General features: G+C 36.8%; 2 protein-coding genes across 2 annotated transcripts; both read left to right on the top strand.

The window, feature by feature from the left end:
* Positions 1-562: 562 nt before the first annotated feature.
* LOC141638289 (late embryogenesis abundant protein At1g64065-like) lies at positions 563-1,216 on the top strand. The gene has a single exon (XM_074447694.1). The coding sequence runs from the start codon at positions 563-565 to the stop codon at positions 1,214-1,216; it is 654 nt and encodes a 217-aa protein (XP_074303795.1).
* Positions 1,217-9,630: 8,414 nt separating this feature from the next.
* On the top strand, positions 9,631-13,005 carry LOC141638430 (reticulon-like protein B2). The gene is made up of 5 exons (XM_074447838.1): positions 9,631-9,958; positions 11,760-11,940; positions 12,183-12,324; positions 12,429-12,498; positions 12,600-13,005. Exons 1-5 carry the CDS (start codon positions 9,757-9,759, stop codon positions 12,767-12,769), a joined length of 765 nt encoding a protein of 254 aa, XP_074303939.1. The 5' UTR covers positions 9,631-9,756; the 3' UTR covers positions 12,770-13,005.
* The last annotated feature ends 909 nt before the right edge of the window (positions 13,006-13,914 follow it).

Below are 13,914 nucleotides of genomic sequence, written 5' to 3'. Positions count from 1 at the left end.
AGTCTCTACTTCCGCTCTAACTCATCTCTACAATTCTCTCTAATTGTCTCTCTGCTTTATTTCACAACAGAAAATCATTTCTTTTTTAGTCATACCTAAACTGTGACTAATGGTTATGTGCGTAATTTTCCATTAAATTCACTCAAAATTGTTTAATTATAAAGAAAAGGAATACGATACGACTAGACTTGTTGTATTCAAGTGCGATCAAAAGTGGTTATAAAACCAATTTCATGCAAGAGGACTCACTTTTCTTTTCCTTTTTATTTTTAGTCTTGCATAAATGAGTCGAAGCAACTTAAGGGAGAAGAAACGGAAAAACGCGCAAAAAAGATCTCCTTTTGAGTTGTCCACTTTGCAACTTTAACTAACATAACATGGCCCATATACATATACCCTTCTTTATTTCCCATCTTCGCCTCTTTCCATATAAATACTTCTGTTACAATTTCTTAAACCCTCATTACTCATTAACTCTTCCATAATCAAAACTTCCTTCTTATAAAAAATACGGAACATCAATTATAAAACCGCTTTATACAAGAATTATTATAGATAAATAATGGCGAAAAATTACCCTAGATCTTATAACCAAGATTCATCATCAGCCATGATGATTCCCATATACAATCCACAAAAACAACAAAAAAGCAGTAAATGTTTTGTTTACTGTTTTACAACTTTTGTGTTATTATTTGCAATTCTATTGGTTTTTTCATGGGTTGTAATCCTAGTTAAAAATCCTACTCTTAAAATCGATTCTATCGCGATCAAGTCTCTTAAGTATGACAATTTTCCTACTTTAGACCTTACTGCCATCATGAAAATCTCGATGAAAAATCGCAATTTTGGGCACTTGGATTTTGATTATAAGACGAATGATATTATGAGTATGATATATGGGAATGATAGTGTACTTGGTACGTCCGAATTGATGTTTAAAGACAGACGGGTCGAGTCGAGGGGTACAAAAGAGGTTCAATTGGAGATGACATTGAGTTCTATGAAGAGTAATTTTACCGGGTTGCGAGACGATGATGTTATGAAACTTAATAATGATTTGAGTTCAGGAAGATTGGAATTAGTAGGTTATGCTAATTTCAAGGGTAACGTTCATTTGTTTAAGAATAAGATTATTCGATCTGCTATTGTTCGTATGAATTGTACTATTGGTATTGATTTGATTAAGCAGTCCGTTGATAGATTGATTTGTTGATGTTTTTAGCATTTTTAGGGTGTTTTTTTTGTTGATTTTTTTAGGGTAGATTATAGGGTTTATAAAACTCAATACATTGTATTTAAGTCTTGAATATATTTACAAAGTAATGGAGGAAATTTTGTGCATATTTGGAGGATTACGCAATTTTACATTAAATAGGATTTGTACAAGGATACAAAAGGGAGTAGATTATTATCTCCGAAAAAAACAAAGAAATAAAAAAAGGGGAGTTTTTTTGGTTCAAATTGCGGTGAGAATCGAATCCTCAAATTCATAGTTGAGATAAGAGAGTTTTTATCACTTAAATTAATTCTTGTTCTCAGAGGGGAAAAAAAGGGGACTTGCTAAATTCCGCGCACCAATTTATTTAATCTCGCGCATCTTTCCCATTTTTTCCGGGCTTGCCCTCTCATTTCACAAATAAAAAAAACAAAAAAAAAATCCCCAAAAAATACCCGGTGAAAACTGACCGACGAAGGATAGAGGGAAAGAGGCGTCGGCGAAGGATGCCGATTGCGATAGCGGTCGACAACTGTTCATGATACAGTGCGAAATTTTGAAGCAGTATGATTACCGTCTCTCTTATCAAAGCCACCATACAGTGCGATTTTTTGGAGCAATTTCTTTCATTCTTGTAAATCTTGTCATTCTCATCATATTGCCAAATTCATGAGCATGATTCCCTCTTCATACTTCGCGGATACAGACATTTCATACTATGATATCATTGACATGTGCAAATCGCAAATCATGGTTAATCAAATCAATTAAATACAAACCCTAATTGTAAAATTTCGTTTTTTAAAAAACATTCATTTAGTCGATTATAAGACGTATTAATAAAATTGTTGATGAAATGGCGAAATTACGTACTCCCGACATATTCGAACTAAGATTCATAATAGTCGAACTATTGATAAATCGGTTAGGTTTCGAGAGGAAGAGAAGGAGAGTACTTTTTTTTTTAATTTGTTTTTGAGATGAAGGGTAGAATTGGAATAATAGAGCAAAATGCGCGGGATTGAGTAAATAGTTGCGCGGGATTTAGCAAATACGAGGGGGGGGAAGTAGAGTGGTGCTTTTGAGTAGCTAACTTCAAAAGTCTTTCAGCACTCAAGAACAAAGGTTGCTTGCCCGTTTCCCATTCTTGATCTTACTCCCTAAAAAAAGAAACATACATAATCGGGTAACTAGTTAAGCGCTACCTCTTGAGCACTAAGACTACGTTTATAGGTAGGGCTAGTAAGAGCTAGATCATAAATAAGGACAAAAAAAATTAAAATAAAAAAATAAATGTGAAAAGTCGTTCTAAGAGTTTCAGAACAGCCACCTAGAACGGATGTAGGAACTCCATTGCAAATCTACTGTGTAAATCATAAATAGGTTTGGAAAGTTGATGGATGACACGTTCCTTACTACTCTCTTTTTATGGCACCCCACATACATATAGCTAGAGCAGAGTACGGATTGGGTATCCGATTAAAAATGCTAGTTCGGATCGGATATCGGATTGGGTATCCGATTTAAAGTGCTAATTCGGATCGGATATCCATATTAGAAATCCCGAGGTTAGGTATCCAATATTCAAACCAAATATTTCGGATATCTAATGTTCGGGTATCCAAAATAATCGGATCGGATGCGGATATCCATACTTTTGAATTTACTTTAAAATTAAGTTTTAAACACGATTATATTTAATATTCATAGTCCATGATGATTTTCTTTAGTATTCTTACTACAATGTTCTCGACATAAAATTGAAGTAGCACTTACATATTTCTCTAATATTTTAAACATTGATTAAGTTGTTATATCAAATAAAGTTTTATTTTCTCGAAATTATACTAGAAAACTATAGTTTCAGATCAGATCGGATCGGATATCCAAATGTTTTAATTCTATTATCCATATCCAAACCAAAACCAAAGATTTCGGATCGGATATCCAAACTAAACTTAACTTTCGGATCGGATATCCAAAAATTCGGATCCAATTCGGATCGGATATCGGATCGGTTTGGATAATCATATTTTTTTTCTCGGCCCTACATACAGCCACACATTTTATTGAAAGTTAGAGTAGGTTAGGGGTTCGCTTCAGGAACAACGGATAAAACACAAAATCAAGAACTAGGTCAGGTTTGTAGTTTAAGAAGTATATATTAATATTTTAAGGTAGGAATTAGGTATAAGTAAGGCGGCAGAAATAACTAATAAACATAGTCTAAGAGGAAATGGACCCTTTTACATTTCACAAGGCTAATAAAATTTCACCCTAAAATACCAATTGGTAATAATACTCTCATAGCCACATAGGTATAATTGTGTAAACGACGTAATAGACCCTCTTTACTAGACGTGATAAAACTGAGCCGATACGATAAGAATGACCCGAAAAGTAACCCAAAATTGACCTGATAGACCTGGAAGTGACCCGATGCGAAATGATCCGACTTAAAGTAACCCGAAATGCTTGTTTTAAGCAAAATCCTCACTCGACGTTACCCCGAGTAACCCGACCGATAAATGACCCGGCTCGAAATGACCTGGTCCAAGTGACCCCATTTATCTGGTCTACTCTTCACCTCCAAGAAGAATAACTTCTTAAAAAGTTTGTACCATTAAAGGAAAATTAAGCCTTGTTAAGTGATTCCATTTGAATTAGTCTTTTGTTACCATTGTGTTATCCTTTTTTTTATATGATACGAATACGACACGATTTGCACTCTTTGAAGGATGCAAAGTCGAGTCATAGACCTCATTGTTGGTTGAGCTAGCAGCGTCGTATGTGGTAATGAATAAATTGGGTTCGGATTGAAAATGCATCCGCATTTTGAAGGTTTTAGTTCAAAATTATACAATCAAAATCACCTGGACCTTGTGACAAGTGAGGCCGAATGTGACGATTTATCTCATCTCATCGAACTTGATCTGAATTTCAATCTTTCTTCGAATAATTTTATCCTACACAACTTAATATTGACACAAACATATTCTAATTTGAACTGATGTGACATTAAATTGACAGGACCAAGAAATTACCCGTTATAATATAGAAGCCTTTCGGAGCGAGCCTCTGGGATCTCCTATGTAACACCCTCATAAGTCGGGATCTTTTCCCCTAGGCATTCCTAACACATGGAGGTATTACAAGACTTGATTTTCAATGTTTTTAGTGCGAACAATCCAGTAAAGAAGTACTTAACATAATATAAATAAATAAGTTGTAGCAAGTTAAACGGTTACAAGTTTAAGAGATATAAAAGCCATCCCAATAGTACAACCAAATCTAAGTGAATGGAGTTTAATTGTCAAAAACCAAGATAAACAAAAGTCGTAACGACTAATGAAGACCGCTCCCCAAGTCTTCGAATCTATCATGCTAACCTGTCAACACTGATCCCCATATGGGCGGAAATCACCATATGGTGCACCACAGATAATTCAAACCCCAAGTGTTAGCTTAACGATATAAATGCTCAATGAATGCAATAACTAATCCTACTTACTCATATGACCATGCAAAAGCAGTAACCAACATACCAGCAAGATATGAAAATACATGAAAGCCATCCTCCAACATACACCTCCACAATCCGGTGACCGGGACACGCCCACGACGTCACTATCAACACAAGGTACTCGGAACACGTCAGTGGTACCGGGTCCGAGTGCGACTCGAGTCCCCTGCCAGACGTCATGCCCCACCACGCGAGTCCCTCCATAACCCAAGTACTAAATGTGCACATCCCACTTGGAGTAGGAAGGTCAAAGGGTGACTTGAGCGGAAGACGGTTTCCCAACCGCCTTCCGTCTCCAAAACCGTAACCAATAATCCTCCAATATCCTCCATTGTCAACCAAACCATGAACAAACCAAACAAGTCCAACCAACACAAATATGCAACCATATTAACACAACAAGTATAATTACGCTCAATTCTTCACTAATTCATTTCTTATTATTTAATTGCTCTTTAACATGTTATAATGCAATGTAATTATCCTTGTGACAATTCACCATACTTACCTTCACATAATTACCATAAAGTCATCATATGTGATAAATCCTAATTATCAAAACATGTTATAATGCAACTATCATAAGACAAATGTAATTAATGATAATAAATGCACAATTAAACAACCATATCATTATAGCTAAGTAAGGAAAATCCTACCTCAAGCTTATCTTCACAAATTCACAAGCTACTCACTAGAAGTGCTACTCAATGAAGCTCCCTACACATTAATTACTATAATCATTACTATAAACTATTATAATAAATCTACTAATTAAACTCTTTAATTACTCCTTTTAATTCTTATAATCTAATTACTTATGAGGAAGTGTGCTTGGATAATTAAGATTACTAAGACAAGATTAGAGGAAGTGGAGTATAAATCGACTTACAAACAAGATGGATGAATAAGGAGGGAAGGATTCTTCACTTAGATGTTAGGATTTTTGAGAAGATTTGTTGGTGGATATTCAATAGAGATGTTGGGGAAGTTTAGAGAGTGGTGGGAATAGTGTTTAGGAAGGGTTTTGTGTGGAAAATCTGAAGAGATACGCCATGAAAGCGACATCTCACCAAACAAACTTGTCGTATAAGCTGCACTCGGCCGGCACTCGGTCGAGTGGTTAGTCCACTCGATCGAATGGGAGCTCCACTCGGTCGAGTGGATGGTCACGCGGTCGAGTGACCACTTTTCCAGGCTTCCAGCCTACTGTCAAAGGGTACTCGGTCTTCCACTCGGCCGAGTGGATCGTCTACTCGGTCAAGTCTAAATCTTTATAAATACGAGTTATTACATCCTATAACACCTATAACACCAACCCCCCCCCCCCCCCCCCATTTTTGACAAAGTTGCTTTCTCGCAGGAATCTTCTTCACTATTTTATTAAAAATGGAACGTTTTACCTCAAAAATTTAGAAGATAGCCAAATCAAAGCTACTTTCGAAAAAAAAAGAGGCCCACAGTCTGGATGAATGCAAAGCTAGCCATTCCTTTTACACCGCTGGCCAATTCCACCATTGCTCCAGCGCTATATTGATAATTCACGGTCAATTATACCGCCAATGCGAGTTCTTCCAAAAAGTGTTCTTTAAACCTAACTGCGTGCTCGCGTCATTTGCTCACCAGTTGTTCTTTTAATTTAAGTGGGATATATGCTTAAATAGCTTTTCCCACACTTATCTGATTTATTTAGAAAGCTACTTTGCGTAGCTTTTCCCATCCTTTTTTATATACTTTTATCTGACCTCATACTCACCTCTAGCTTTTCTGCCTGGTTAAACCCATTCTTACACAAGACATCGTAAACTCCTTTCCTTCCGAATAAAAGGGGGCAGACTCATTAACCGAGATTCCCATAATAGCAGCGACCACATTGCAAGAGCGAAGCTAATTATCAACTCTTTCTGTATGCAGAGATGTTGCAAATGCTTCCTTTCTTTATTTTAGTGGAGGGATGTTAGCCCAAAATGACCAAGAAATGAGTGAGATATGACTGTTTTACGAAAACAGGTCATTGCTGAGAACTGCGTTGTACTCGACCGAGTGGATTGAACATTATTCGACCGAGTGAGGGTCACTCGATCGAGTGGACTCGGCACTCGACTGAGTGTTTGGCAATCGACCGAATGGACTCGGCACTCGGTCGAGTGCACTCTGGTCAGACGGGTTTTAAAACGCGCAAAACCTTTCTCCTATTTCATTTCTATCTTCTTCCTTATCTCTCCAAACTCTCTCCCTTCGCTCTAAAACCCTCACAAACACCATATTAGGAGATTCAAGCATGGATTAGAGGATTGCTCACCTTCTCCTTCATCCTTTCACCTTATAAGTTGAGATCTACCCTTTTCTAGTCTTATGAACCCTAATTTTTGGGGGTTTCTTATTGGGTTGTTTAATTAGTAATTAGTATGTATATGTGGGTAATTAGTGGGTAATAATAAGGGGTTTTGTATTATGTTATTGTGTGATGATTTGTGATAGTTATTATGTGGTATTGTAGGATGAGACGATCTTATGAGACAGATCTTGCTTATTCATTGGATTGCTTGTGAAAAATGCAGGTTAATCCTACTCGGTTTCAATAAGTGTAAATGGTTGCATGTGTCATTATTGTGTTGTTATTGCATTATGACATGATTGTTGTGGGTAATTGTTAGTCTCATACTATTGTTGGGATTTCTTCATAACATATAAATGCGTCATTAGTGTTGGTTTCTTAATGTCATTGGATTTGCATTATAACATGTGGTTGTTGGCATACATGAGTATGTGGTATGATTGACATTCATGACATATGAGAAAAAGGCAAAATTGGCAAGAGTTATGCATATTCATTGTGTAATGGGCATATTGGCATATTGTGATGCATTTTGTGATATATGTGGTGGCTGGAAATTGTTGGTGGTGATAGTTGTTGTTGAGGAAACGTAAGACGGTTGGGAGACCGTCTTACTCTTGAGTCGCGTCTTGGGGCTTTCCACTCCAAGAGGGATGTACACATTAATGATTTGATTACGGAGGGATTCGTGTGGTTGAGACACGACGTCTGGCAGAGGATCCGGTTGGCTTTCGGACTCAGTACGTCTGGGCGTGTCCCGGTACCTATTTGTGAGGTATGGTGTCGTGGGCGTGTTTCTGGCACTGGTGGTTGTGGGTATGTCTGGGCGTGTCCCGGTACCAGCGTGGTTGTGGATACGTCTGGGCGTGTCCCGGTACCGGCGTGGTGATTGTATAATATTGTCTCATTCATATCATTGACATGTTGCATATTTATCTATCACGTTGTGTCTTATGTTTATATATTGAAACTGATGTGAGTGTGTCTGTGTAAATTGCCACTTATTTCCGGAGTGGCATGTGTCGATCCATATGATATTTCCGATCCTATGGGGAGCAGGTTAAGTACAGGTTGGTTTGATGTCACACGGGAGACGGCCAAACAACCAAATTGGTAAAAAAAAGTGGAGGGTATTCGCCGGATTGGTAAAAAAACTATGGTTTATGACGAATTGGTAAAAACAATGTGGAATTGTGACAAATTCGCCAAAAAAGTAATAACCATGTTTTGTTTACTATTCTTATAACTAAATTTGACCAAACTACCCTTGCCCAAATTAATGACCCAATTAAAAACACTAATAGAAATCTTGGCAAATATGGCCATTTGAGACATCTCAGTTCCAATATAATCCAAACTACCCTTTCTAAATTAATGACCCAACTAAGGACGAGTCACTTCGAGTCGGGTTTGCAAGAATTCAGGTCTTGTCATTTGAATTCGGGTCATTTTCGGGTCAGTCATTATCAAGTTATTTATGAATAATAATCAGTTTATAACAATAAGCATCTGGGTTGATTATATTGGGTCGGACAACTCGGGTTTTTGATCATTTTTACCGGGTCTATGTACGAGTCATTTCGTCAAAATCAATTATTTGGCTATGCGTCAATTGAATAAAAGACATTTTGGATTTCATCATTTTTGTGGTCAATTTATAACTTAAAAGGATGGGAGAATGGAGAAGTATCTGATTTCGATCGAGTTTAAATAAGGTTGGATTATTTCAAATTTGGGATCATAATTGAGTTGTTAAGGACGAGTCTCAGATCAATTTTTTTTTTTGAATCAGACTACTTGTGTAAGGGTAGTTTTGTCAAATCTATTTGGAATAATGAAAAATTAAGCAAAATGTAACTTTTTTGGCCAATTCGTCATAATTCTTCATTTTTTTTACCAATTCGTCACAAGTCATAGTTTTTTTACCAATTTGGCGAATACCCTTCACTTTTTTTACCAATTTGGTTGTTTGGCCCACGGGAGACAAGACGCGCTTTGGTCTTGGAGTCGAGCTACCTTGTTAGATGACTTAGATAGTAGTCGAGTTGTATATGTTATAGTTTACATTTAACATTCATTTATTCATTTGTAATTCATTAAATACTTTATTTATATTAAATGTTTCTTAATTGCAACTCCGATTCACCGTACCGAGATGGTAACATCCTCTCATTACTTTGGCCGGATAAGAAGGGTGTGTTACACCCACAAGCGCAGTTGCTAAAGCGGGTTGTTTGAAGAGCAAGAGTAATCCAAACAAGCCAGCTAAGCATACCCGCACGCACTTCACCATATACCGTGGTGAAATTCTTGATACCCACACCCGCCCAACGACCCCACCACCCATGAAATCATTTGCCATATCCGCCCCAATTGGGGTGGTTGCGAGGCACTGCACCTCGTTTAGTGACATCCCTAGTTTATACTCTATATGCTCGAATTCAATATATGCACCGATAAAAGATAGCGATTATGGTACCTCATTAAAAAAATAAAAAATAAAAAATAAAATAAAAACCTTAGCTTGGGGTTTGGCACCAAAATAAAATGAAGCACCAAACAACAGAAAATTGGTCCTCATTTTTACATAGCAAGGAGAGAAGTCTGTGGAGAGAGAAAGAAATCTCAAAAACTCGGGTTGTAATTACAATCGGGGTTTAACTCTCTGTATCATCAATGGCGGAACATCACGGAGAACACCACAAGGGAGAATCATTAATGGAGAAGATCGCTGAGAAAATTCATCATCGCGATTCTTCTTCATCTTCTGATTCTGATACCGATGATTACAAACCTTCCGATTCTTCGCTCAAATCCAATGTTTACCGTCTTTTCGGCCGTCAACAACCTGTTCACAAAGTTCTCGGTGGTGGTAAACGTACGTTTCCAAATTTGTTCTTCATTTCTTGTTTTCAAGTTTCGGCAATGATTTACATTTTCGTTGATTATTTCTAACTATGTTTTAGGTGTTAGTTTTAGTTCAGATTTGCTAATTACATTTGATTTTGATGAGTTCGTTTATTCGGATGCGATATTTTTTCTTCTTCGTTTTGATCGCTTCAGTTTCTAGAATGTTCTACCAAATAATTTGATGTGTTCGTTTAGTACTGAGATGATCGAGCTTGATTGATTGATTGATTGATTGACTGACTGTAGCTCGTCAGATTTTGTTGATTTGAATGTGACTTCGTTTGACCCGATTTATCGTCGATTTCGGCGATTAGAGGTATAGTTTGGACTAGTGGTGATGATAGATCTGCTGTGTAATTATTGAAATTCAAGATTCAGCAGATTGTAGAATTTTCTTCAAAGTCAACGTCAAATTTTATTTTATTTTTTGCATGATATTATTGTAATTCAAGGTCTTGGATGGTAAAGACTTAAGAGAAAGGTTTTAGGCAAAGAAGTGTTGGAACTAAAACAATGGACTGACTTTGTAGAGGTTTCGTTGACTAGATTATCGTAATGACGAATTGGCGATCATATGGTAGTAGTTCTCGGAGCTGCGGCCTGCGGTCTAGTTGACTTTGTAGAGGTTTCGTTGCCGTCCCTAAATACTATAAATGCTCAAATCCCGCTGGCATCAAATTTGCCATTGTGGCTCCCTTTACACCCAAAAAAAATAAATCAAATTCTCGAAAGAGTTATTTGTCAAACATTACCAAAAACTTCATTTTACGAAAAAGTACCTATATGCTATCTAAGATTTTACTCCTTTTGTCGGTAACTACCTAAATCAGTGTTCCGAACTTCCGACGTAAAAAGTCTAAGTTTTCGACATTCACTTATCTTTGTTTTTCATAAAACTACCTAGATTTCTTTCTATTTTACAGATTAATTCCTTACTTCTTTCTCTTTTCCCCAATACTATCTTATCGGCTAACTTGGTTGTCAATCATTACCTTCCTCCTGGTTTTATGATCCTGTATGTTTGGAGAAGAATTTAAGCATTAACATATTACAACAAAATTAGACGTGGAGGTTATAATATTGGTAAGTCAACGTCTGTGTTTCTACACTCTTTTGCCGGAAGAGTGATTTTGATAGTTCTTAACAAAAATAGGTACTTTTAGGTAGTGTTTGACAAAAATCAAAACTTAAGATAGTTCTTCGTAAAATGACCTAAGTTGCTATGATTAGATTTGTAGTGTCTTTAATAATTGATGCTTTTGAGTTGTAAATCAATGGGCGACGTGGACATTTGAAATAGTGACGAATGTGATGTTAAGTAGCCTGAATATCACTTCTTTTTGCCAAATTGTTAAAGAAGTAGAGAAGTTTGTTGGAAAAGTATAGTATGTCTATGGAGTGATAAAATGATTTTTTATGAAATAAAATGTAGGGACACCAAAAGCTTCTTGTGAAGTTACAACTTACAACTGCTTTGAGCCTGTTAAATCCTTGAATGATTATTTGTTGAAAAGGATTGTGTCATTGTGTATCACTTTGTGATGCTCCCAGATTTTGATTAATGTTCAAGAAAAGGAAACATACTAATGATTACTGATTATTATATAGCCTTGGAATCCTCTATTCCTTGTTCTTTTACTTCAACAGATGTTGAGTATATTTATGTTATTTTTTAATGAGAAATTACAAATCGTATATCCTTCTTATGTCTTACGTCGTACCATAGTTACGCTTTTTAAATTTCTGCTAATGGGTGCGTCACATGGCAGCTGCTGATGTTCTTCTATGGAGAGACAAGAAAATTTCTGCAGTTGTTCTTGGCTCAGTCACGGCTGTGTGGATGCTGTTTGAAGTTTTTGGGTACCACTTGCTCACTCTGATCTGCCATCTCCTTATTTTAGCTCTATCTGTGCTATTCCTCTGGTCCCATGCTTCAACTTTCATGAACAAGTAAGCCGTCGATCTTGCAGTCATTTACTGTTCACACAGCTTTTCTCTCCTTTCCTTCCTCGCTTGTTATTGTGCTTTTCTTTCTTTTTGCTTTTTCTTTGTATTTACCCTTCCACATTGACTATTCCGTAAAATGATTCTATAGTACCAACCTTGATCCGTTTTGGACTAGGGATTCTTTTTCCTTGTTCAAGAGCTTCAGAGTATTACCAAAGTTTTTTTACCTATTGGTTTCTTTACAGGTCTCCACCACAATTTCCTGAAGTACTCGTTCCTGAGGGCCCTGTCCTTGAAATCGCATCGGCTTTGAGTTACGAGATCAATCGGGGACTTGCTTCTATTCGCGAGATTGCTTCAGGAAGGGACCTGAAAAAGTTTCTTGCTGTAAGTTGACACCTCACTATAACCATATCTTTTTTTTTTATGATTCGAATATGCTACAAGTATTCCATTATTCTGACTTGCAAGAAAATGTCTATGGTGATCAGGTGATTGCTGGATTGTGGTTTTTCTCGATCTTAGGCAGTTCCTGCAACTTCTTAACTTTGTTCTACCTAAGTAATGTCCCGGAAAACACTTGTTCATTTCTTTCTTATACTGTTATACAAACATCTAAAGACTCTGACCCTCTGTTTTTTTTCTGTTGGGCTTAACAAAAGGCTTTGTTCTGCTTCACACCTTGCCTGTTCTGTACGAAAAATATGAGGATCATGTGGACGCTTTTGGTGAGAAGGCTATGATTGAGATCAAGAAACAATATGTTGTCTTTGAGGAGAAGGTTTTGAGCAAGATTCCGATAGGTCAACAGAAAGATAAGAAGCACGCTTGATGTGGTTCTGTAATTGTGCTTGGAAAAAGCTCGTGTGTTTTGACAATGCGGTGGGCGTGTTTTGTGTAATGAATTTTGGCAAGTCTTGGGTTAGGACATTTTGTGAGCACGTTGGGTTTACAATGAGAACGTGTATGGGTATTTTATACTCCGCCTGAACATGAAACTACAGCTGTTTAATCCTCTTATTGAATTTTTCATAACAATATAGAAATGGTTTGTTTGATTTGCGACAACGCTATTCAGATGCATATTATGATTGGTCAGAAGATACGAGTACGGTTTATCTGGCTGGATTATGGTTTCTTATAGTTCGTCCGCATTGACTGCGTCTCTATATTGCAAAGCAGTTTTGAGAGGTCAAACGTAGCACCCTTGTGGCTAGGCCGGCTTAGTCTTAAACTCGAATTTCCAAATGGACCTGCTGGAGAACATGGGATATATCTTGAAATCAAATTTTACCGAAGCTGATATAAACCTTGTTGGACCTAAAATCGACCTTGTTACTCAAAAGTTCAAAATTCATGGAGAAACTTAATTAATGGTTTTATATAATGCTGCATTCTCTCGCGCTTAAGTTGCAACTGCCCATTAAATTTGAGGAGTGGATGTTGTACATGATCTCTCATATCATGTGTTGAGAGTCACTAATGAGATTCAAAAATTCTTAGGAATTTAACTTCGGACATCGGGATTATTACGTTCTCGTTCTATGTGAGAAGATCACAGAGAACAAGAACGTAACAAATATATGCGAAGATTTGATTTTTAAAAATGTAATTAATACGAAGTATTTTGTTGAGTGGCCGTGCCAAATGGGTTGTGCAGCAACGATTTTGGACTTCGAATTGATAGAACATGTCACAGACACAAGAAACTCGTACAGAAGCAGAGGATTGAGCCCTAAATAGAAATTTTGATTCACTCATATTCTCGAGCAATTGAACCATAATAAAAATGATTGGAACGAAAGGAGTATAATAGAGCAATTAATAGAATCGTTATTCACACACGCTTTGAAATAGCAAGAATCCGTTATATTGTAAAATAGAAATGTGTTCGTTGTACATGTTACTTCTGTAATTTACATTTAGGTGAATCGATTTTGTTTCTTTTTTGGTAGCCGTAAAGATAGTTGTCCTACA

Source organism: Silene latifolia, unplaced genomic scaffold, assembly GCF_048544455.1.
Source record: "Silene latifolia isolate original U9 population unplaced genomic scaffold, ASM4854445v1 scaffold_20.1, whole genome shotgun sequence".
In the NCBI taxonomy this organism is placed as follows: domain Eukaryota; kingdom Viridiplantae; phylum Streptophyta; class Magnoliopsida; order Caryophyllales; family Caryophyllaceae; genus Silene; species Silene latifolia.
Note: the sequence above shows the minus strand (reverse complement) of the source record. Positions and strands in the feature narration are given on the sequence as shown.